At 46.7% G+C, this 25,731-nt stretch overlaps 1 protein-coding gene across 4 annotated transcripts in view; it reads right to left on the bottom strand.

Moving 5' to 3' along the window:
- Positions 1–868: 868 nt before the first annotated feature.
- The window catches only part of CCDC180 (coiled-coil domain containing 180), a 72,737-nt gene continuing 47,874 nt past the window's right edge, over positions 869–25,731 (bottom strand). For 3 of the 4 annotated variants that reach the window (XM_064580035.1, XM_064580036.1, XM_064580037.1), the window contains 12 exons: positions 24,102–24,274; positions 23,766–23,821; positions 23,569–23,647; positions 21,881–22,105; positions 16,647–16,713; positions 15,701–15,842; positions 12,347–12,507; positions 11,667–11,804; positions 11,031–11,142; positions 9,300–9,405; positions 8,176–8,311; positions 869–6,404 (listed from right to left, as the gene is read on the bottom strand). In XM_064580035.1, the coding sequence (XP_064436105.1) occupies positions 6,135–6,404; positions 8,176–8,311; positions 9,300–9,405; positions 11,031–11,142; positions 11,667–11,804; positions 12,347–12,507; positions 15,701–15,842; positions 16,647–16,713; positions 21,881–22,105; positions 23,569–23,647; positions 23,766–23,821; positions 24,102–24,274 (1,665 nt within the window). In that variant the 3' untranslated portion in view covers positions 869–6,134. Of the gene's footprint in view, positions 7,309–8,175; positions 8,312–9,299; positions 9,406–11,030; positions 11,143–11,666; positions 11,805–12,346; positions 12,508–15,700; positions 15,843–16,646; positions 16,714–21,880; positions 22,106–23,568; positions 23,648–23,765; positions 23,822–24,101; positions 24,275–25,731 lie in introns of all 4 variants that reach the window. The other variant, XM_064580034.1, reaches the window with a different exon arrangement.

The raw sequence follows: 25,731 nt of genomic DNA, 5'->3' as shown, positions 1-25,731 counted from the left end.
TATATCCATGTAATTTTTCTTTTCATGTCTCCAAATGGTTCCAGTCATTTCTTCCGATTTTCTTCTCTACACCCTTTTCCTTCCTGGGAAGGCACTCTGTTCCCTCCAAGCCTGGTGGATCCTGGATGGCAAAGTGGAGAACAGGCTGGAGGAGTGTAACCTGATACTTCTCCAGATGCTTGTTGACATCAACATGACTGTCAACTAGACAGACTGCCCTAATGAACTATTTCAAAACATTGTTCCTCTGCATGGACCACTTCTGTATCAGTGGGGAACTTCCCCTTTTGTATGAGCCCTGTCTTTATTGGGCAGGCGGCTCTGGAGGTCAAAGTGCCATTTTAATCTAAAAACTCTCTCTCTAGAGTGTCCACTCATGAGCTTTAGTGTTACCTATTGGCCAAAGAGAAAGAATGGAATCCTCCCTACAGAGGGGAGCTTGTTTGATATTTGGAGAAGGCTGTCACAACCTTCCTAATGTCTTCTCTTGGTTAAATGTCACACTTATCTCCTCTAAGCAAGCTTTACTTAATCCAATTTCTTGAAAGTGGTACCCAGAACAGAGTCCTAAATTCCAGTTGGTCATTTCCTTGCAAATAAACAAGACCCATTTAGAAGGTATTTATAACTCAGATAATGACCAGATGTTCTCAATAGCAGAATTTGTAACTGTTTGGTCAGAATTTTTCCTTGGGGTATTTGGAGTCTATACTGCTAAAGTTGAGAAAAACATTGCTCTGGATGATTCCAAGTCTCAATTGTGATCTTGTAATTTGTCTGGGAAGGTCAAGTGGTCTTTGTTTGAAATTCCAAGACTTGTGGCTAGGGATTATGACATGTTGCATAAACCCTGTTGCTGGAAAGCTGATTTTATAACTTATGTGCAATGTTTGCAACGTCATCAGCAACCTATTTAGGACTGTGGTGCTGACAAGATAGAAGTGGAGTCTAGGCCAATGTTGTGTAAACTTGTGTCCTTGGACTTATTCTTGGGGGTCTGGAGAGTTCTCAATAAGAATGTAAAATATTTGCCTTTTCATTTGGATGATTATCTAAATAAATACAACCATATTTTGCATCTTCTTGATGACTACAACAAAGCATTGCCATGCTTAGAGATATGTATAAGATCTTTACAGGAAAACTATAACTCTAACGAAAGGGACCAAAGAATTGCTAAGTGGAGAGATAGTCCATGTTCATGGATAGGAAGACCCAATATTGTCAAGATGTCAGTTTTTCCCAACTTGATCTATAGAGACAATGTAATCCCAATCAAAATCCCAGCAAGTCATTTTATGGACATTGACAAATTGATTCTACAATTTACATGGAAAGGTTAAAAAAAAAAATAGGACAGCTAACACAGTACTGAAAGAAAAGAACAAAATTGGAGGACTGGCATTACCAGACTTCAAGACTTATTATAAAATAAAGGTACAATAATCAAGATAGTGTGGTAAAGGGGTGTCTGGGTGGTTCAGTTGGTTAAGTGTCCAACTAAGTTCGGCTCAGGTCAATATCTCAGGGTGTTGAGATTAAGCATCTGCATCTGGCTCCCTGCTCAGTGGGGAGTCTGCTTCCCCTCTCCCTCTCCCTCCTCCCCTCCCCACTGCTCACACATGCACTCTCTCTCTCTAAATTAAATAAATAAATCTTTAAAAAAAATAGTGTGGTATGGATGAAAAAATAGATTAGTGGAACAGAATAAAGAACCCAGAAATAGGGGCGCCTGGGTGGCTCAGTCGTTAAGCGTCTGCCTTCAGCTCAGGTCATGATCCCAGGGTCCTGGGATTGAGCCCCGCATCGGGCTCCCTGCTCCACGGGGAGCCTGCTTCTCCCTCTCCCACTCCCCCTGCTTGTGTTCCCTCTCTCGCTGTGTCTCTGTCAAATAAATAAATAAAATCCTTAAAAACAAAAAAGAACCCAGAAATAGACCCACACAAATATAGTCAACTGGTCTTTAACAAGGGATGAAAAGCAATTCAAAGGAGAAATGATAGTTTTTACAACAAATGGTTTTGGAACAACTGGACATCCACATGCAAAAAAAAATGAACCTTGATAAAGAACTGTCACAAAAATTAACTCAGAATGTTCTGATGTAGATTGTAAAACTATAAAACTCCTAGAAGATAACATAGGAGAAAATCCAGGTGACCTTGGATTTGTCAATAACTTTTTAGATAAAATACCAAAAGTTTGATCCATGAAACAAAACATTGATAAGCTGACCTTCATTGAAATTAAAACTTCTACTCTGCAAAAGACACTGCTAAGAGAATGAAAAGACAGGCCACAGACCAGGAGAAAATATTTATAAGACACATTATCTGATAAAGGACTGATATCCAAAATGCATAAAGAACTTTTCAAACTCAACAGGAAGAAAACAAACAATTATCTAATTTAAAAATGGGCAAAAGATCTGAACAGACACCTCAGCAAAGAAGATATAAAGATGGCAAATAAGCATGTCCAAAATACACAAGGAACTTCTAAAACTCAACAATATCTCAACTTGTAAACAAAATCTCAGAAACAAACAAACTCATTAACTCAAGAAAAAATACCTCAAACAAACCATTAAAAAAAATGGGCAATAAAAAAAAGTATGGGCAATAGATCTGAACAGATATCTCATCAAAGAATTTAAGCAGATGGCAATAAGCATATGGAAAGATGTTCAACATCATATATCATTAGGGAGCTGCAAATAAAAGCCACAATGAGATACTACCACCCATTAGAAGGGCTAAATGCAAAACACCCCGATCATATCAAATGCTGACAATGGTGTGGAACAACATTCCTGGAGGGAATGCAAAATAGTGCAACCACTTGGGAAGACAATTTGGCAGTTTCTTAAAAAACTAAACATAGTCCTACCATATGATCCAGCAATCACGCTCCTAGATACTTACCCAGCAAGAGCTGAAAACATGTCTACACAAAAACCTGCACACAAATATTTAACAATTACTAATAACTGCCCCAAACTGGAAGCAACTGAGAGGTCCTTCAATAGGTAAATGGATAAACTGTGGTACATCCAGATGATGGTATTATTCAGCAATATAAAGAAATGTGCTATCCAGCCGCAAAAAGATATGGAGGAACTCTAAATACATATTGCTAAATGAAAGAAGCCAGTCTGAAAAGGCTACATATTTTTGATTCCAACTCTTTGACATTTTGGAAAGGGCAAAACTATAGAGAGGGCAAAAAGATCAGTAGTTGTCAGTGTTTGGGGGAGGAAGAGAGGAAAAGAAGAGGTGGAACATGGGATCTGAGCCTTGTACAACTATTCTGCATGATACTATAATGGTGGATACATGGCACTCTGCATTTGTCAATACTCATAAATTGTATAACAGAAAAAGTGAGACCTACTGTAAACTATGGACTTTAGTTGTTAATAATGTACCAGTATCGGTCCATAAACTTTAACAAATGAACCACACTATCACATAGTCTTTAACAAAGATGTTAAAAATAGAGTAAACTGTGGGAGAAGGGGGTGAGATATACAGTATTTGGTGCTACTTGCTCAATTTTTCAATAAACCTAAAACTGCTCTAAAATATGAGGTCTATTAAATATTAAAAAGTGAGACAACATTTGAGAAAAAACATATAGTACAGAAAGTCAATTGTAGCTTTATCTACTTTTATCATTACTTCACTGCAACTATTTATATCAGGATCCATTATTTTTTTTTATGTATATTGGTTTTTGGCCCAGATCATAATTTACTGACTATAGATTCTGCTATTATAAATTTTAGGGATTATTATTTTTACCAAGTCATTTTTCTGGGGTGAAATTACGCATATCAAAATGTTTTTCAAATATATTTTTTCTTCCATTAATTTTTAGTCAGTGATAATCTTCACCATGAGGAGTTTTAAACCACTATTAGTTTTATTCTGTGTGTATTATTTTTACTAGTATATTCACCATGAGGGTCAAACATGGTGGGGTCAACAGATTCTATTCTTTGATTTACAGAGATATATTTTGACTCAGCTTTTTAGGTACATGTTTCTTGCTTAAAAGTCTTTACCACCCCACCTCTACCCACCCCATTTATGAAATAGAAAAGGTTTTTTTCAGATCTACTTGTAAGGGACAAGCAGATGAACGCCAACACAGTGGTTCCCATCATTCTGCTGGAAGCCCAAAGCAGAGGTCCCTCTCACACACTGGTTTAGAACCAAGACTCTGTTCTCTCTGTGAACAAGTGAACATCAAGGAAGGAGAGGCTGCGGATGCCCTACGCACTTGAAAATAACCCCCTCTCCTCCTCTTCATCTTGGAGTTCTGGGTAGCAAAGAGCACTGGTAGTTTCCACAGTTTTCATTCTTCCTTTGCTTAAAAACAGACAGTTTTAATTTAGGCAGCAATTCAACAAATGAAAAGACTAAAGTGCGTAACCTCTGTGGCAGCTAAGAGTGACCAGACGAAGTCCAGGCCAATGACATATGATCAGAGTGTGGTGTGGGACTTGGAGGAGGCTGGCCAGGTAGCACAGACACAGCTGGGAGGGCTTCTTTTGCCCTGCTCCTTCCTCTTGCCTGCTGTCTCAAGTGCAGATGGGGTGGCTGGTCCAGGCTGGAGCTCCAGCAGCCACCCTGGACCAGGGACAGACTTGATGATGAAAACCACATGCTAAGATGCTGGAGAAGGACAGATGAGCTGGGGTCCTCCATGATGAGCAGTCCAGGATCAGTAAGGACTGCCTGCCTCTAGAGTTTTTGGGGGGCTTGGGAGACTTGTTTTGGTTTTTGTTTTGTTAGCAAATGTCCTCCACCACAGGGAATGTGGGCAAGTTTTATGAATACAGAAAAGGGCAGGTTGGCGAGGACAGCCCATCTCCCTGAACATAAGCCATGTTCTCTGGTTATTGTCAGTAAGTTACAAATAAGTCAGTGCCATTGTCCATTGTCCATTTGCCAGGGGTGGGGGGTCACTGGAGTTGTCCCACAACAGAAAAAGAGTTCTTTTATATGAGAAGGACATAAATCTCTTTCTTGTTTATGCCACATTATTTTGGGGTTTCTACTATATATAGGCAAATCCAAACCTAACCAAAATATGAGCTTTGCCACTGAATCACTGTGTGATCTTGGACAAGCCAGGTCCCTTCTCTGGGGACAGCCCCTTGTCGTGGCAGAGACAGGTCGGAGGCAGCTTGCGTGATTCTGAGACTTGGGGTGCTTTTGCCTGGCTGACCCCCATGTCCTCTTCTGTTGGGAACAGTACATCAGTATTTCTTTGGGGAACTGCCCCTTCCCCACCCTCCGTCCTGGTTAAGTGAGGCTGACACCCCTCCCTGCGTCCAGTGGAGAACACATGACCCAGGCCCCAGCAGCTGTGGGGTGCACAGAGCTGGCTGAAGGAGACCAACCTCACGTGTGGATCCGCTGTTGCAATGCCCAGGGGTACACATCAATTTGAAGGCTCGCGCGTAAGCACTCTTCTCAGGTCTTCCCCAGGGCCCTTGTGTGCGCCTGGCTATGGACACAAAGCCTGGCTGCCGTGTACTGGGCTCCTTTCTGTACCCATGCTACTCCACCTTCACACCCCAACCTGCTTTGATGGAGCCTGACCTCACTGAGCATCCACGTATGTGCCTCTGTATCCGGCCTCTCATTGCACAATTAGGAAACTGAGGCCTAGGGTGAGTCAGGGACTGGTCTGGGGCTCAGGAGGTGGGCAGAGTCTAAAGGAAAAGGAAGAGCTTTAGGCCAGGGCTCAACACCTCCCGAAGGGGTTTCCTTGATGTTAAGAGCCTCTAAGATCCTAGGGGGACCCCTGTCTATCCCCTTTCCATATAGGGTCATTTTCTTCTCCACATCCTCACATGTGCACAGACACACTCACTCACATTGACTTCTCAGGTGGGGACCATGGAGGTGTGGTCAAGAAAGAGCAGACACAGGGGAACTTACAAGAGGGAGAGTTAGAAAGAGGTTGGAGGCAGCTCTGTCATGGGGCAGGGGCATCCATTTTCCTAACGACCTGCTCAATAGGGGAATACCTAAGGTCCCAAGGGTAGCTTTGAGGGGACAGGACTGGGGTTTTGCAGTCCACCTCTGTGGGAACCTGGAACCATAATGAGCCCACAGCCCCTAGTGTGGACAGTGGCTACAGAAGAACAGGTCGGGAGACAGGTCAGCAGCAGACCAGGGGACAGGCGATGCAGGGTGGAGGACAGGCGAGGAGGACAGGATGTGCCTGGTGTGGGGGGTGGAAGGAGCTGGGAGCAAGGCCAAGGATCCCTCCAGGCTCCCCTTCCCCAGGACCTCACTCGTGCTTCTTGGGATCACCTCCAAAACAAATGACTTGTCCCCAAGTCCTTGTCCAGGTTGTCTAAGCCTTTTGGACTTGAGCTTCCACACCTGTAAAACAGGGACAAAATCCTACCTCATCAAGTCATTAAAAGAGGTTAAAGCATGGGAAAACCCAAACTGATGCAAAATCAAAATGCAAACCAGGTAAAAGAAACAGGAGTTGATGAAGTCAAGGAAGGAAGGTACACAGGCTGTCCAAGTGCCACAGAAAGCTACTGGCCAATGAGACTTGGCATGGTTAGGCCACCTAATCCAGGAAGATAAACTCAACAAGGAAGATGGCACAATGGAGGCTTCCCAGAGAGAAGGATCTGAGTCTCACAAGATTAAAGAAGCCCACAGGAAAATTAAGGAGGCCTGGAAGATATTCCTCAAAATGCTCTAATTTGGTCAGGTAAATTGCAATCAGGTAAAGTCCAATCAAGACTGGACTAATTCTCTGTTGGTTGCATGGTTGCAATTATTTTACACTGTTAAATGTAAAATGTATTCATGCCCATACATTTTAATCATTTCGTTTTCCAAGAGGAAGGACCAAGCGTGCCTATTGGAATCATGTCCTCTGAAGTACTGGTCTTTATTTTAAGTGGCCCACTCCTGTGACCCACCATCGCTGCTAACCACATGGAACTCCCCTTTTCACCTCCGTGCTCCTCATTGGAAGTGATCTCCACATGGGCAGAGACCACATCATGTCTTGGTCACTGATGAGGCTACAGTGCTGGGTATAGAGCGGGGATGGATGGGTGAACAGATGGACAGATGGAGAGAGAAGGGTGTCCATTAAAAATGAGCCTTTATGTGGGGTGGGGTGAGGGTGTTAAAAGTAGAGGCCCTGGATGGTATGCACGGAGCGCTTCCAGCTGTCCTTCCAGCTCTGAGCCTCCTTCACCTGCACCACGTTGTCATCCTGGATCTTCTTCAACTCCTCTTCAAATAGTGCTAGATATTTCTGGGAGCAGAGCAGCAGGGGGAGGCCAGATGAGGAGGGACTTCTGGACTCTGGGCCTGAACAGAATGCTGTAACCCACTGGCAGGTAGCTTTTAACTTACTCCAGGCACTGGCAAGAGCTCCACAAATCATCCCGCATGTAATCTGCCCAAATACCCAACAGGCAGGTCCAGTTGTTTCCCTCATTTTATAGATAGGGAAACTGAGGCTCAAAACCTTGCCTAGGGTCACCCAGCTAGAAAGAAGCTGAGCAGGGACTAGGACCCGTCTCCCTGACTCCGGACTCTGCACTCGTTCCTAACTGCCATCCAGTGTGGTGGCCTCCTTGGAGCTAAGGGCTCTCAGCTTCCTTGGAAGGCTGATCCCTCCAGGCCTTGAGCACTTACTGAACTCAGCAGAGTGGTCCCCTCTCCCTGGAGCTTGGCATGGTGGCCAGGGAAGGGCCTGGGCTCTCCCAGTATGGGGATCAGCCTGTCTTGTCCATGTCCACCCACTGCCACCTACTGCTACCGGGGCCTCTGTGCCTCTGACTAGTCTGGCACCTCACTCTAACTCAACCATTCCTCTGGAAGGTCCTCCTTCATCCCCAGTCTGGGTGGGGTGTCCCTCAGCACTGGGGTTCATGCCATCAGACCCACGCTCTCACTGGGACTGGACATGACCCGCAGATCTCGTCCTTGGGCCTGAGAATATTAACTGTCTTGAGTGTTGACACCATCCTCAGGGGCACCCTGGCGTGGGTCATCTGCTTCATGGGCCAAACCCCGCGGTTCCCTGTGAGGGGAAGCTCCCTTCTTCCCAAGGCAGCCAAACAGCTGCCCTGCGCTCACTGGGGTCTGCCCAGCCCCACCTGGTCTCTCCACTCACCAGGTAGACGGCATCTCGGGCTTCCACGGCTGCCAGGTGGCCCAGGGTCGTTTTGTTGGTGGTGATGGATGATGTTTTCCGGAGGAGAATCTTATTTTGGATGGTGACTTCGGTGGGTTTGATTCCTGGCCACTTCCTACAAATAAACATGCATGTCAAAGGTGGACAGGCTTGTCATCATCATAGTTCACAGCGCACCTTCCAATCCTGGTGGAAGAGTTTAACAGATCTTTTTTTTTTTTTTTTTTAAAAAGATCATGTCTGAAATATCTTCATTAAAAGGAAAACCCTACTGAGCATTTAACATTCAGCTTCTTTAAGTTCTTTTTTGTACTTTCACGCTGTTTAAATCCATGCGCATAGACGGTCTTGGGTTCTGCATGGGGGGGAGGAATGCCACACTCTGGTTGTCTCCCTTTGCCAGGCTTGTTTCCTCAGCAGGGGGCTGGCCAGGAGGCAGGCGCCCATTCCCAGCCCATTTTACCTACTGGGCTGGGCAAATCACTGCCTTACTTCTTCCAGAGCCACATTCTTGGAGTCCACGGAACAAGCACTTTGACAGCTCACATGCAGTGGTTCACGGCGCCACTGGCAACTTGAGAATGTGCCCCATACTGGGATGGGCCTCCCTTTCTATGCAGGCCCCCCCTTGTGGGTCCTTAGCAAGGGAACTAATAGCTGCTGAGCTCTTATTATGTGCCAGGGGCACTCTAAGGAAGATCTCGTTAAACTTTCTCTTTATAATACCATGGAAGGTGGGCTGCCATGCCCATTTCACAGGTGAGGAAACTGAGGCTTAGAACATAATGCCTTTCCGGGACACCTGGGTGGCTCAGTCATTAAGTGTCTGCCTTCGGCTCAGGTCATGATCCCAGGGTCCTGGGATCAAGCCCCGCATCAGGCTCCCTGCCCTGTGGGAGGCCTGCTTCTCCCTCTCCCACTCCCCCTGCTTTTGTTCCCTCTCTCACTGTCTTTCTGTCAAATAAATAAATAAATAAAATCTTAAAAAAAAAAAAAAAGCATAATGCCTTTCCAAGGCTTCCAGGTGCCCCTAACCATTCCACTGCCCAGTGCTCCAGCAAACATGGCTATGGATGGCACTCCTCAATGTTCTTGGCTCTTACCTGCTCCCCCGTTCAATCAGGGGCTTCTCACTTTCTTCCTTCAGGGAAAGCCTAGCGAGTTTCCTCCGTATGAGGATTGATGTTTTCTGTTTGGGGGACTCCATCCCTGACAGGCAAAAGACAGGTTATGACCACGGCCTCACGCACAGTCTAAGATGGAGGGGATTTCCCCCTGACCTTACGTTTGGAGGGATGAGGGCTTGCTCCCCTCCTCCCCACTTGGGAGTCTCCAGAGCGACATGGAACCCAGTCCCACAGAGAAGCTGAAAGCACCAGATCTGTAGGCCTGGGGTGGAGGGGGGGCGGCTAGTGGCGGTGGGCAGGGGGCCTGGCTGAGTGATGGGAGGTATGGTTTAGGTGTTCTTCCCAGCTCCAAAGCCCAGGGCATGATGCTCTGACCTTCACACAGCTTCCATGAGCCTCCAGATAACCTTTGGTTTATACTAGCTCAAATGGGTTCTAAATGAAGAACTACCCCTAAGGCAAACACATTCAAAGTCCCTCTGATGTCTGGCTCGCTGACCTGTCCTTTGATGTGCTTTCCTGTGGAGTGAAAGCCAGAAGGGAAGGGCAGCCCTGATCTGCCAGGGAGGGCAGGGCCAGGCCACTTAGCTCCGGCAGGAAAGGCCTCCCTGGGGCTGATACAGCGGGTCTCCCCAGCTCCACATTTCCTTCCAAGGTACCAAGAGTACCTTCCCTGCTGGCTGCTCTGCCCATTCTCCCTAATCTCTAGCCCCGCTTCCCAAACAAGGCTTGCACTGGCGAGAGAGACCTCCAGTATGGGAAAATAACCAGTGCCTCAACATTCATATACATGTTGACCCAAAAAGTCCACTTCTAGGAACTTATCGCCCCAGAATAGAGATATAAGGATGCAGATGCTCCCTTCAGCACAAGCACAGGAGTGAAAAACTGGAAATGGCCCAACGTTCAACAGCAGGAGACTAATTAATAAAGTATGACATACAGCAAGAGAAAATGCTGAAGAAGATGACTGACCATCTTGGCCAACATTCACCTGAGGGTGAATTAAGTTACAAAAGAGTACACACCCTATAACATCCCCCCACACATACACACACACATACTTAGGCCTGTGCCCAAAAGGAAAGGACTGGAAGGATGAACAGCAAATAGTAAGGGCACTCTATTCTGGGTGGAAAGACTGTGTTCTTTACTTCCTTTGTAACGGATATTGAGTTTTTAATCTTACTATAAAAAATGTAGTGTCCTTGTAATAAAAGCTTTTTAAAATAAAAATATTTTAATTACTCACTAAGTTAGTGATAAATTGATAACATTTAATATATGATTCACATCTTTATATAGTAGCTTGTTAGGAATATCTGTCCAGTTTGTGGTTTGTCTTTCAATTTTTCGACATTTTTCTTTGTTTTTATTTTGGCCACAGAGGAGTGTCAGCCATTTCCTTAATGGCTTCTGGCTTTCATCTCATACTTAGGAAAGCTACCTTTACCAAGATTATTAAAATATTTACTATTAGGGTTTTATTTTTTTACATATAATTTTTGACCCATTTGGGGATTTGCTTTTTTAATTAAAAAAAAAAAACACCTTATTTTTAATGAAAACAAAAATCCATCAGTCCTGTCAGTGGAGAATCTGTTTTCATTCTGGTGGAACTGGGGGAAAAGCAGATGCCCCTGGCCCATCACCCTCCACCTCACCGACCCCCTGGGGCCCAGGCAGAAGGCTGGTGGTATGACTTACTTGCAACCTGGACATCGTCGATGGTGACCACTTCATCCAACTGCAGCAGGAACTTCTCAGTGAAGGTGGCCAAGCTGGCTATGAAAAACCGGCCGTACTTCCTGGTGAATTCCTGGGGGAAACATGGGCAGCCTGGTGTTGCAGGGAGAGGAGTCTGCCTCCAAAGGCAGGCTGAGGGAGGACTTGGGGAGCTAGCAGGTGAGATGAGACCAAAGTCATGTGTCGGCTATGTATGTCCAAAGTAAGTGGCATCTGGTCCTCAGCCAAGAGGCCTCTCCCAAGAGCTGACTGGGCTTGAAGATAGGAAATGATTCAGAAGTGGCAAAGGGATGCCCACAAACAATTCACTAAAGAGAAATAAACAGACATGGATCTCGAAAAAAGAAGTTCTCATTAGTAATTCTAGAGTTAATTCATTTAGAAATCAAAAGATGCACATTAAACCAGCCAATAATGATGAACCAACCCTATAACACCTGCCGACTTTCATGCCCCCCTTTGGCCAGGGTGCCAGGTAGGGGCCATGCTCAGCACTGTTGCTGGACTGTCAGTTGGGGGTTGGGGGGAAAGGAGAGGTCTCTCTGGGGGCACTGCAGCCCTCAGCACCCAGACCTGGGAGTCCATGGCACCACTGACCTCGAGCTTCTCTTTGGTTGCCACAATCATAGTGTCTAAATCGCCCTGCCTTTTCTCTTCCACTTGACACAGAGACTCCATTTCTTGGAAATGTGAGGGATGTCCGAGATTTGGATGGAGCTTCTGGGCATTTTCATCCTTCAATCAAACAATCCAGAAATCAGTGGGGGTTTTGACCTGGTCTCTAGGTCAGGACCAAAATGCAATTGGCCCACGTCCTCTGCTAATAAAGGCCATGGCCAGAATGATGTGTGCTCTGACCCAGGTGTGTGAAGGGCCATGGATGGGCAGAGGAGAGGCAGAGAAGACAAGATAGGGGCATGGCTGGAGCTGACGCTGAGAGCTAGGGAATGGGAGAGCCAAGCAGCTGCCTCAGCACAACCAGGGCCTTAGTCCAATAAAATCGATGGCATCCATGTCCCATGCCTCCAAGGACCAGGTAGACCATCATTGTTGATGTCAATGACCACACTCCCACAGAAACAGCAAACCCACCAAGTAAATCCAAAAAGAAGTTTATTGAACACCTTCTATGAAGAAGGTATTTCTCCAGTGCCCCATGCCCCTCAGACCCTATCCAACAGTCCCAGCCTGGCCAGTTCTGCCTATGCCCTGCCTCCATTTCTGAGCTCCCAGGGCCCTTGGTCCTGGAGAGGAAGGGCTGGTCTTGGGGCCCCCACCTTCCTTTTCCCCAGCTTCTCCTGGTAATTCCAGAACTGTCCCCGGATCTCTTCGGCAGAGGCGCAGAATCTTTTCCAGTGGTTGTCTTTGAAGTTCTCCATCACCAGCCAGCACACCTGGGGCAGCAGCTCCTCAAATCTCCTCATCTGGGCCCGTAATTCTATAGGAATTGGAGGTGGGGGAACCAGGGGAGGGGACAGAACAAAGCCAAGGTGCTGAAGTGATTGCTCCCAAAAAGTCCCAAAGTAGTGTCCCAAAGAGAAAGACCTGGTCTACAACGTGGCAATAGCTATCTCATCAGAAGGGGACAGGCAGTCACAGCAGTATAGAAAATACTGGATTAAGCAAATTCAAAAGACTTCTCTTCAACACTCTGCAGGACTTCCCAGCTCATGAAAAGTGCAGTGAGTCTGAGTCTGTCTCATCCGTTATCCCTTCAAAGACTGCCTTGACTCTAATCCCCTTCTGTCCCTCCGGACCCCTAAGTAGCTCTATGTTAGACTTACCTTCTCATCCATATCCCTTTACCTCTCTCCCAGATTGTCATCGCTTTGTTTTTCTGCTTTGTATTTTGGATATTTTCTTGATAGTAAAGCCATTCATAATTTTAAATCTTCAACTATTTATTTTTCCAATTTAGAAGTTCTATGTGGTTCTCTTTCCTATCTACTTGGTCATTTTAATAACCTCTCACTCCTTACTCATGTTTCCAGTATCCTTTTCTAATTAATTCTAATAAATACATGATTTTATATTCTGTGTCTGATATGTTCAATATCCAAAGTCTTTACTGATCTCATTCTGCTGCCTCACGCTTAAGGGGCCCATTTCCCTTGTGTTTGTGTGTGTGTGTGTGTGTGTTGTTTGTCCGTTTTTTACTGTGAGCTTTTATTCTGGGCATTTGATTTGTGAGAATCCTTAGAGGTCTGAACTGAAGGCGGGTTTTTTGTAGAGAGGATTTGTAGTGTCTCTATCGATAAGCATCTGGGCACCATTAACTCAAGATCATTTGAGGCTAAATTATCAGCTGGAAGTCTTTTGGATGATCCACAAAAACAAAGTCAAATTCAAGCACAAAGCCTATTTTATAGTTATGGACTCTTATTTTTTTAAGATAAGTTTTATGTATTTATTTGTCAGAGAGAGAGAGTGCACAAGCAGGGGGAGGAACAGAGGGAGAGGGAGAAGCAGACTCCCTGCTAAGCAGGGAGTCTGACCCGGGACTCAATCCCAGGACCCTGGGATCACGACCTGAGCCAGAGGCAGCTGTTTAACCAACTGAGCCACCCAGATGTCCCAATAGTTATGGATTCTTATTGGAGTTTTCCTTCCGCTTTACCTATTAGCAGGGTTTTTAATAAGACCATTTCCTTCTAGTTGCTGGTGGTGGTAGTGGTGCAGGAGCGGGAAGGGGGACCTGGTTTCTGTCTCATTCGTCCTACTCTGCAGCTGGAGCCCTGCGGGGTCCCAGTTTTCTGTGGCTGTGTCCTTCCAGACTTTCTACCTTGGGTGGTCTGGGGCTTTGTCTCCTGTTCCCAAGGCCCTGGAGGCCATGAAAACAAAGGCTTACCTGGGAGTCAGCAAAGGCCTTCGGGCAATGTGTTACTACTGTTCAGTTTCTCTCTTGGAGTTCCCATTTTCACCCAATTTGGGGGCTTTGTGTGTTTCTTACTTTACAGCTAGCTCATCAATACATTTAAAAGACTTTATCACAAAAATATTATATCTGATACTTTTAAATGTTTTCAGTGGGAAGGTTGGTCAGGATACTGGACTCCCACGCTGTAGGAAATGGAAGTCTCCATGTCATGGGAACTGTGACTCTTACAGAGAAGAACATAATCTGCAGCATTTCCCAAACCCATTTGACCACAGAACATTTCTTTTGAGGAAGGTCATAGAGGATGGGATCCCAGAGTTCTTGTGGGGAAATTCTGAGCTAGAGAAACAGTTTGATGTCCAGTTGCTCTACTGTAAGACCCACAGTCGCAGTGAGACCCACTGTGGGTGATTTTCCCTGGATGTGGCAGGTCTCTGTGACTGGCTTAATCCTCAGAAAAGCCTTATATGGTGAGTGTTGTCTTAATCTCCAGTGTACACACAAGGAAACTGAGGCTCACAGAAATGAGGTGACTTGGTCAAGGTCATAAGGCGGGGAGATGGCAGTGCTGGGTCTTGACCCTAGGTCTGGGTGTCCCCTGATCCTCTCTCTCTTCTACCCATGCTGCCCCTCAACCAACAGGCAGGACGGTGATGGGCCCTCAGGTGTCCTGCCTTAGAAGCAGGAATAATTAGGACTTACAACTGCATACAACACGCATGGCTATAAACAAAGATGCGGAGGAATGTGGAGAGATGGGCAAAGGTGGGAGCTGGGTGTGTTTTCACAGCTTCTTTAAGGTCATTACAATAAATGTGAATGGCATGACGTATCCTACCTGCCTGTTTTCGTGTCCCTACTTTCCAGGAGGCTGTTCTGTCGGGGTCATCAGAGCCCAGCACAGGCCAGGCATACAGTAGGCACTTAACAAATACCCATGGAAAGTTTTCTTCAAACGGTCAAATACAGAGTTACCACATGACCCAGCGATTCCACTCCTAGTTATATACATCCAAGAGAAATGAAAATGTACACCCACAACAAAACTCGTGTGTGAATGTGTGTAGCAGCATTATTCACAGCAGCCAAAGGTGGAAACCACCAAATGAATGGATAGACAAACTGTGGTACGTGCACACAGTGGAATGAGAACCGGCCATAAAGAGGAATAAAATAGGTGCCACCTGATACAGCGTGGATGAGCCGTGAAAACATTATGCAAAATGAAAGAAGCCAGTCACAAAAGACGACATGGTACATGGTTCCATTCATATGCAAGCCCGGAATAGGAAAATCTAGAGAGGGAGAAAGTAGCTGAGTGGTGCTGAGGGCTGGGGCAGTGACAGAGGGACAGGGGTTCCACACCTGACAGTGGTGATTATTGCCCAGGTCTGTGAGTATGCTAAAATCCACTGAATTGTACATTTTACATGGGCGAATAGTATGGCATGTGAGTGTCTCAATAAAGCTCTCAAAATCATCTGGGCAATGAACAAAACATTCTTAGCGATGCACATCACCAGATTTCTCAAGAAAAGAGATCTTCTTCAGCATTGTTGTTTCTCCCAATTAAATCCGATCAACGCTTTTACCTCATGCTAAGATGTCAGCTTTTCACAGGGAGGCTCCTGTGCCTCCCCTGGTGACCTCCAGGTCAGGAAGGCGTCCTCTGGGCTTTGAGCTCCAGGCTCTGCTCAGTCGGTGGCACGTGCCACGCCCCTGACCTGCCCGCCCGCCTGCCGCCCGCACCTACCTATGAGGCAGGAGTTATGGTACTCGTCTGTCTGCATGTGGTAGTCCAGGATCTTCTTGCAGATGTTCTCGGCGCACTGGTCAAAGTTTTCGTACGTGCAGTCAGGCCTGATGATGGAGCGCTTCTCTCTGCGGTAGAACTCCTGCAGGAGAGGCTGACCATCACCATGGGGCTCTGGAGCATCACCATGCTCCTACAACCTCCACCCTGTTCTGCACGTTGCCTAGCCCTTTCTCCTGATGGCACCTCTGCCAACCACATTCTTCCTACCCAACTGCCCTTTTCACCACTCTCATTATCCCCATCACAAGGCATTCATGACTGAATGGCAAAACTCTATTGGTCCTTCAAGACCCAAATGGAATCTTATTTCAATGACTGGGTTGAGAACTTTCTATGATGCTTTCTATGAAGTGCCAAGTCGGATACTAGGCCAAGGGCCACAAATATGGAAGATTTAGAGCCCCTGTTCTGAAAGATTTGCAGCCCAGTGGGAGGCTGACAGGAACATGCACAGACAGCCCTGTGTGGGGTGTGCTGGAACTGGGCACTGGGTAGCTCCCATTGGAGGCCCCCCAGGTGCCTGCTCCAGCAGCCTCACCCAGCTCCCTATGAGGCCACCATGTCTGTCACCCGTCTGCAGGACGCTGGCCTCCCAGGGACAGAGACTGGGCTTGTTGCTCTTGGCCCACCCAGTATCTGACCCACAGTGTCCAAGAAATGTGTGGATAAATGGATATATGAATGAATGAGGTTTAATTTTTAGGAAAACACCCCATGAGGTGACAGAAGCTGGGTAGCCATGGCCGTGGGAGCTGGAATCCCCTTTCCTCAATTTTACCCATAAGGCCATTATCAGCAGAACAGAAGAGGCAGAGGCAAGGGCCGATGTGGGGCCAGCAGCCGGTCAAGGGACAGGCGGAGGACTGTGGCTAGCGGCCCTTACCTCTACAACATTCAACAGATGCTCATTGCTCTCCCAGAGGAGGGTCAGGATGATCCCTTTAAAATCCCTGCAATACACAAAAGACAGATCTCTGAGGGGCCTTATCTAATCACACGAAATGGTGTGGACAAGACCAAATGGACAGAACATTCTGAGTGCACAGTGACCCAGCCAGAATTGGACAGTTCATGTGATGCCCAGGTGTATTCTCATCCGATATTTCTATTTGTCTAGTTTAATGCCTCTCCTATGTGACAATCTGGGTGTTTGGCCCCTTCCAAGAGTCTATTCTCTCTTGGCCTCATCACTCCTTGTAGCTACTTGCTCCTGCCCCAGGACCTTTGCACACACTGATTCCTCCCCCCAAAAACACTGCTAACTTTCCTGTTGGTCACATTTGCTACTGCTCTTCCTCAGATCCCAGCTTGGTGGCAATTCTCGACCATCCTATTCCCATGCTCTCAGAGTGGTTCTCAGCCCTACAACACTCCCCACAGGGGGGATTTGGGATTGACTTGTGTGACTGGCTGATTAACCTCTATCTCTCCCAGAAAAAAATGGTAAAGTTCACCTGGACACAGACTGTTGTATCTATTTTTGCTTATCATGGAACCACCAGTCCCCTGCAGTATCTGCCCATGTCAGTGCCTCGGGATCGGTTGAAAGAAGAAAGAACAATTTCTTATAAATGTTAATCAAATGAGCAAGAAGACTTCCTGTAGGACCAAACATCCTCCTTCTGGCACCTCTGGCCAGTAGGCTGACTGTGTGCACATCAGGGCTCTATTAAACAAATCTGCACAGATGCACTGGATATTCCTGTCCAGCTAGGTCAACCTTCTCTATAGTAGGAGTGAAATAAGGGACAGGTGTCTCAGAACTGTACATAGTTGTGGGACACCTAATTTTTCACAATTTCTGTTAAGTGATTCAGCGACTGCTGTACACACATGTTGTTGGCCAATTTCTAAAATATATGCATATCGGTCACTTGATGTTTCATTTGAAAATTCACTCATCATAATTAAAGAAAATTAGAAATAGAGTGAAAAGCAAAGGAAAAAAATGAAGGCCAACATTTTATGATATTTCCTTCTGCTGCTTTTAAAATCAGTTTGGAATTAGGTTCATGTATATTTTACATTCTGTTCACTTATTAAGTGTTCCCCCACATTAAGATATCTTTTTAAATGGCTGTGTAACACCACTGAGTATGGAAGCACCATGGTTTGCAATCTCTTATTTTTGGAATGTTAGGTTTTCCCATTTTGAACCAGGATAAAAAGTATTGCATGGTGTAGCTTTGTGTGAGTTCTCTCTTCTTGATAGGATGGTTTCCTCGTGAGAAACACCCAAGGCGGTGCACAACAGGCATAATTTTATGCCCTTTACTACCTTCCCAAACTGCTTTCTGGAAAGATCTTTTGCTGTTGGCCATGACAAAAACTCTTTTTGGCCAGCATTAGACAGACTCCTTTGTATGTTTTCACTATCCCTTCCTAAACAGTCTACTGTGTGATTCATACCACTGGCATGATTTGACTAAGCATAATGTGGAACCTCGCTGGCTTCTCTGGGAAACTTCACGTCTCCCCAGACTGGCCCATCTAAGCCCTCTGCCTTCCCCTCACCTCTGCTCCTTGACTTCCTCCTCTCACCACCTCCATCTCCTTGTCAATTTCCTGGTACCCTTAGACACACCTCCCTGCAAAGCCCCACCTCCGTCCACCCTGCAAGACATTTCTCTTCCCATTCCCACCCTCAGCTCCCACAATCCCTTGAACTCTAGGCCTCCCATCCCTCTCGGGGCTCTCAGGGGAACGGGGAACCCTAAAAACAAATGCCTGAGACTGAAAAGGAAAAAGGGCTAGTTGGAAATAGGTTGAGCATTTTAGCCACTCATATACACCTCAGAATTCGAAAACTCTTATCGAGTATACCTGTTTTCATGGCAATACAACTATTCACAGTTCAGTAAGAATCCATCTTCCTTATAATGGGACATAACTGGAAGTACTGCTATATAAGCAAGGTTCTGACTGGAATATCATATGGAGAAGGACATACAGAATCAGATACGACCAGACAATTTTAAGGAACTAAGGTCAACTGCATGGAGTCAATGCTTTTTACAAAGCCCTCTTGGGAAAAGCAGCCTGTACCTGGCTTACAGGGTTCCCAGCCTTACAGGTGAGGAAGGAAGACCCCTTTCTGGCAAGCCCAGGAGCCTAGGATACTGTGGGGGCCTCAAGAAGAGAGGGTTTCACCTAAATCTAGAGGGACTGCAGGTGAACTCTGGCCTGGCTTCCTAGTCTCAAGGGGCTTTTGAAAGTCTAATCTGAAATTCTTTATGAGGAGTTCCAGCAACACAAACTTAAAGAGATCTATGCGATCAATTACCATTCTTACTGCACCTACATAAAGAATCAGGTCAAATCTAAAGAGATCAGGCTTGTTTTGTAGGCAAGCATCAGAAAGAGGGGTGATAGAAGTTTTATGCCTCAATGGAAAACTACAGCGCACTCTTGCGGGTTAGAAGATTCTAGTCCTATTCACTGTCTTTGAGATTTCATTACCTACCTGTAAACTGGACTGGGATCTTGCCATCTTGCACAGTTTGTCAGTCCTTACCAAACTCTCAGTTCTTCTAGTTTCCTTCAATATCTGGCTACAACTCCTCCAGTTAATGTTTCCAAATTCTCTCCCACCCTGCTGACTTGAAGCTACTGAGAACTAAGTCTGGCTGCCTGGATCCTTATTGGGACTTTCTGTTGCTTATAGCTGGCTTTCCCTCCAAAATCTAATGAAGTCCAGCAAGCTGATGCTAGACGAGGGGCCACCGTAATGCCTGGAGCTGCTCCTGTGTGGGCCACTTAGGATGCTTCAGGCCCAACATCTAGAGAGCTTGACCAGCTACCTTACTACTGAGTCTCAACAGATGGTTCAGCTGGTCTTCAAGGAACAAAAGCTGACTGAACAAGAAATGAACTTATACTGGTCAAAGGAAAGAAGAATGTCTCTTCTTTCCTTGAATAAGAGGAGGGACTGACCATGACTCTCTGTTTGACCAAACTTTAGAGAGCCTCTTCTGAGCCTACTTCTTGACTGGGCCTTACCCTTGGGCACGGTCTTTGGCCTGCTGGGTCCTATGTGAGCAAGATACTGTTAATTCAGTTTAGACACAACCTTCCACCGTCATGTCGGATCACCTTCACTATCCGATCACCATGGCCTGCCTGCAGCAAAAATCCTGCTAAGTAGGTTTAGCAAGAATCTCACTACCCTTGAATTTTCCATCCACTGACTCCCTCACTCTGCACATTAGCTATAAATCTTCTCTTGTCCTGAATGTATTCTGAGTTGAGCCCCATCTCTCCCCTACTGGAACAGTCTTTACACCTATTGCAATGGTCCTGCATGAAGTCTTCCTCACTGTTTTAACAAGGATCAGAATAATTTTCCCCTTAACACCTCACACTGGCAGTGCTGGGAGGGACCATCTGCACCCTCCCATGGTAAACTGGGAACTTCCTCTAAAATCTATTTACATATTGGTTAATCTCAGGCAAAATATGCAATGGATTTCTTCCCCTTTCATTTGTTTGCATTCTAGTGAGAATTCGTGTTTTCTCCAAATGTTTGTTCCTAATTTTATTTCCTCCTTGCGTGTGGTCTCTTCCAATTCTCCCCTTATCCTACTAAGTGCTGGAAAGTTCCTTAACAATTTGCTGGGGGAAGGTGGGCAGGGACAGGAGCCAATTTTTGCTTTGTTGGCCTTATTTACCACTATTGTGTCTTTGCTGGTTGTTACTAACTTTTAATTGCAGTTTACCTCAGAGGGTTTTAAAAATTTATTTGCCAAAATTTTCCATCTTTTTCCTTGTGATTTCATCTAGTGTTTCTTGGGGTGACGATCCTGTATACTCAAGGGAGGCCTGTGGGTGACTTGCTGGCTCCTCCCCACAGCTCCAAGAAGAGGATCCTCTTCTACCCACAGTGCACAGAGAAGATGAAGGCTTGAGGAGAAGTCACTTAGCCAGAGTCCCATTGTGGGGGGCAAAACATCATCAGTCTGATTCCATTTTCTGACCAATTCACCACTGAGCTAGGCCAGGAAAGTCTCTCCCCTTTGAGAGATTTCATAAATGCTTGATCTATTCATTATTTTTTCTGTTTAGCCTGTGATTTTTTTTTCACCACAAAAATACCATAGGGCATCCGTACGGTGGCTAACTATTTAGCAATACAAAGGGATGAACTATTGATACGTGCAACAACTGGGGTGGATCTCAAGGGCATTATGTTGAGTGCAAAAAGCCATTCTGAAAAGGTCATACACTGTATAAGACCATTTATATGAAATTCTTGAAGTGACAAAATGATAGGCATAGAAAATGGATTAGTGGCTGCTCAGGGTTAGGGCTGGTGAGGGAGGCGGGTAGGTATGGCTATGAAAGGATAGCATGAGTGACTGAACGGTAGGTGTGATGGCACAGTTCTGTTTCTTGATTAGGGTGATGGTTATGTGAATATACACATGTGATAAAATGACAGAACTATACAAAATGAAAGAGACAGTCAAGGTTTTAATGATAAGGAATGTCTTTTCGTGGGGGGGACAAGGGAGCATCTAGCTGCTGACTTAGACCCAACTTCTAGGCCACCTGAAGCCAAAGCCACACTTTTTTTGCAAAGTTCACAAAACCCCAGAGATAAGACCAGTGGGGCAAAAAAGACTGATAAGTAGGGGTGCTGTGATGGTGAGTTCCCTGATTAAGGATGTGTGTGTGTGTGCATCCATTGTAGACTTTTACTTTCTCTGAGGGCCCCCAATTTTCTGAAGTTGAAATCTTGCTTGTTTGCTTGAAATGTAGCCATATTAAGTGGAACAGAGTTTGTTTTAATCAATGAAATTAAAATAAAGGGAAAGCGGAATGGGGGAGGTGAAGCATTTAAAAATTGAAAAAAAAAAACCAACACCCACAAAAAAACCCCAAACCTAAAAGGGGTATGCTGCCTGACTACCCCAAAAAGCTTAGCTTGGAAAATGAGAAATTTTGGTGAAAATGACTTGCAATGAATTTAGGTGAACTGGGATGAGACACATTGACCTTGACCCTTACCTATTCCCTTCACCCACCTCTCCTTATTTTCCCCCCAGCTGTGTCTGGTTTAGCCACCCACTGACTGAGACAATGGGTTAAAATAGAGTTAAAGGATAAGGTACCACTTACTCAGCTGGAGGCGGTGGCTTCTCCCCGAGCACCTGGTACTTTCTGTCCATTCGGTTGGGCTTGGAGTATCGTGTGATGCTGTGAGACACAGGTAAGTCAGCGCTCTGGAGGCTGGGGTAGGCGCACAGCTCTTCTGTGGCTGGAGCCTCCAGGCCCGCCTGTGGGACACCGTGACTCCCGTGTCTGGGGCGGAATCCTTCAAGACACTTCCCTACTCCCCATCTGCTATGGAGACAACCTTATTGTGGGGGTGAAGTCCTTATCGCTAAAACCCACCCCAGGACCCTGAGAGGGAGGGAAGGGCCAGAAACTGTGCATCCTTGCTTCCTTATGGTGAGGACCCAGAGAAAAACAGGTTGAGATGCTTTTCAAGTAAAAGGACACTATGCCCAGTTAAACTTGAATTTCATCAAAGCAGTGAATAATGTTTAGTGTAAGTATGTCCCATGCAACATCAGACAACCCTAAGCAACATGGACTACATTTTGTAACCACTGAGAGACTGACTATACAAATGGACAATAGCTGGACTCTACATAAATACAGAACTCTGACCCAGACCCTGCAGCAACCTGCCCAGGAAACCAACCCCTCGTCTACTACCGTAAACAACTCAGGAAGCCAACCTGATACAGGTCAGACTTGCAGGAAGCCATATTGTTACCTCTTGCAGCAATTCAAAATGCTAAACAATAACTCCTGTAACAATAACTCCAGCTCCAAAAGGCTAGGACTTGATTACTAACTGACAGCTTCCCTAAATTTTATCCCTGCTTCCAACTTAGGACCAACCAGAGAAAGCCAAATACGCAGCCCTAAGTGATGACATGGAATGCCTGCTGCTAGCTGGTCTGCCTCCAGCTTCCCCATGTCAACAGCCTCCATAAAGGCACACCTAAAGCCCTCCCCTTCTCCACCATACAGCCTCTTCACTCCCTTGCCTGACTTTGAGTCTCTGCTAAAACCTAAGTGATGATGGCTGACCCCCTTGCTGTACCACGCTCCGAATAAATAGGCTTTGCTTTTCTCATTTGGTTGGTCTTAGGTTTATTTCTATGTTGCAGATGGCGTTCATGTTCAAAAGGACCTCTCAGAGGTATGCAAAGCAGGAATTTCCTCATTACCACTTCCTCAGAACCAGGAATTAGACCATATAAATGACGGCTCACAGAGAATCCAGAAGTCAGTTCAGTCACTGGCTCTGTTACCCGCCTCCTATAAAATCAGTGTCGGGGGACAGTGGGGCCCACACTCACTGAGCCATGAGTCTAATGACCCCAATGGGAGCATGGTGGGCAGAGTGCATGGCCAGGATGCAGAGGTCTAGGATTCCTCCTGCAAGGGAAGCCATCTCCAATGTCCCTCTTTTTTTTACCAGAATGATGGGTATGGGAGAAGGGCTGGGATCCAGCAGTTGTCACCATGGAAAGCCACAGAACATCCAGATGGGTTCTCAAGGTGGGAGGCCCGTGTGAGCCACATCACTCAGCAGGAAAGTGCACAGACCTGACTAGAGCCAGCTTTAGAACCAACCTCTCAGTGGGTCCCTTGGGGTCTCAGAGCTGTGAGCACAGGTGGTACATTCTGAGGACAGTCTGGTGAAGCAACAGCGTGGTCCCTGGCCTATGTCTGGGGGGTGAGGGAAGGCATCTGGGAAGGGGAGATCCTGGGCAGCCCGGCCTCCCTACCTTCCTGTCGAAGCTGCACTGGCACTGGACAAGGCTTTCCTCACAAAGTGTTCCCCCCGGTTCTGGTGTCGCTTCAGGCCTTTGGGTGATGAGTGCCCAGGACAAGAACAGAGAATCCGAGGTGAGGATGGGCCAAGTGGTAACACCGGCCCCCCCACTGCCAGTGTCCTGAGACCCACAGGCCTGTGTGTCCCTACCTGTCTGGGAGCGGTCTTTGTCACACTGCTGGGTTGAGCATTTTTCGTCGGGAAGTCTGAAACCAAAGGAAAGGAGATGAGCTTTTCCCCCGTGACCACGAGGACAGCTCAGGCCAGGCACTCATCCCAGTTAGCCCACAATACCATATGTATCAGTCCTATTATGAGCCCCATTTCAGAGGAGGAAACTGAGGCTCAAGAAGAAAAGCCCCTATACAAAGTCATAGGCTGTCAGGGGTGAGAACCTCATGTGTGGGACCCCACAGATGGTCCCTGAAGGCTCAGGGCCATAAACTATGGTGGCAGGGCCCTGTTGTACACCCCCTGGCCACTCACTTCAGGATCTTCTTGACCACTTCTACAGCTGGGTCTTCAATCATGGGCTTCCCCATGCGGCTCGGCTGGGCGAAGGACTCGGGGGTGACGAAGTCTATCTTGGCCTCCTCTTCAAGGGCTTCTGAAGACATCATGATGTCACTCTCCACCTCTAGGTTGGTCATGACATTGTCCTACAGGCCCAAGAGAAGGACCTGAGTTGGTGGGCCCAGCCTCAGTGCCAGGGATGCAGGCGGCCTGGGTTCATGTTCCCAGGGCCTGCTGCTGGAGGCCAACTGCCTGATTCTCTGAGCCTCGATTTTCCTTCTAAAAAATGGTAATGGTCATATCTCCTTCAGAGTGTCATTCATGCATGCATGCATGCATTTTAGTGTGCATGTTGGCTTTCAAAATGTTTCCTGAGTACCTGCATTCAGCAAGGCGCTGGGACACAGTGTAGAGAGGTAACATGTGACCGCTGTCTTTACGGGGTGTACAGTCTGGTCAGAGAGACAAACATTTAATATGCGCTTCTACAAATAAATATTTGGTCAAGACTGGGACCAGTGCTGTGAAGAAGTTCTAGAGTCATGGACTTACAAGGCCAGCCTGTAGATATGCCCAGGCACTGTTCTCAAAAGGGAGGAGTGAATGAAAGTGTCCACAAGTGAGTGGCCAACACCCCCCACAAGTTGGATCTTAGAGAAAGGGTAGGAGCAGTGGCCCCCAGTGAGTGCTTAGTTAGGCTGGTTCCTGTCTTATCGAGTCTCGTCTCAGCAGGGGGCTGTAAGAGGGCAGGACCCCAGCTGGACTCCTGGGTTCCATCTGGAAGGGTGCAGTGCCGGCGGTGTGATGGAGGCTTCGTATTGGTGGTGAAGAGACTCCCCGTAGAAGGAAGCACTGGTGGCAGTAAGGTGGCCAGAACAGAACTTGTGGGGGGTCCACTCATGCCCACACTGGGTCTATGACACTCCCCCCGTGGAAGTTGGTTGAGTGCCTCAGGCATTCAAAGCCTGGTGTGAGAGGCTGAGTATGGGGTGAGGGTGACACAGCTCTGCCCTTTTGGGGCACACAATCCAGAGAGACAGGCCTTACAATGGAGACCTCACTCCGGGGTCTGTGAGAGAAGGCTCGGGGTAAGCCATGTCTTTGGGGTGGGAGTGAGGGCGAGAAAGGAAGAGGCCACGGAGGGCGGACCGAGGAGGCTGCTGTGAAGGCCCAGTCCAAGGGTCTGGATTTCACCCTGAAGGCAGAAGAGTGACATAGTCAGACTGACCTTCTCCAATGTTCGGTCTGGCTGCAGCTCAGGGAGTAGAGCATGAGGGGCAGTGAGAGGGAAAGGGACCATAGGTGGGCAAGTAAAGGGGGTGAGGGTGGGGTGGGGAGAAGCCAGTGGTTGCTCATGGGTGTGGGTAGGAGAAGAGGCTGAAAGGTAAGGTTGCCTGAGAAGTGAGGGGTCTTCTAAAGAGACCAAGGCGGGGAAGTGGCCTATCTGGGATTTGAACCCAGATCTCACTGCATAGCCTATAGTCTTTCCAAGGCATCCTAGTAGGCTTGGTGTCCAATAGGAGCCTGGGAGCCTCCTATTCCCTTAGGCTCTGCTGAGCCCTGTGGGTCTCCTAGGAGCCTAGACCTGATGGCTCCCCCACCC

This window comes from Mirounga angustirostris, unplaced genomic scaffold (genome assembly GCF_029215605.1).
Source record: "Mirounga angustirostris isolate CCGP_5_RB_7025 unplaced genomic scaffold, mMirAng1.0.hap1 SCAF_15, whole genome shotgun sequence".
Lineage (NCBI taxonomy): Eukaryota > Metazoa > Chordata > Mammalia > Carnivora > Phocidae > Mirounga > Mirounga angustirostris.
Note: the sequence above shows the minus strand (reverse complement) of the source record. Positions and strands in the feature narration are given on the sequence as shown.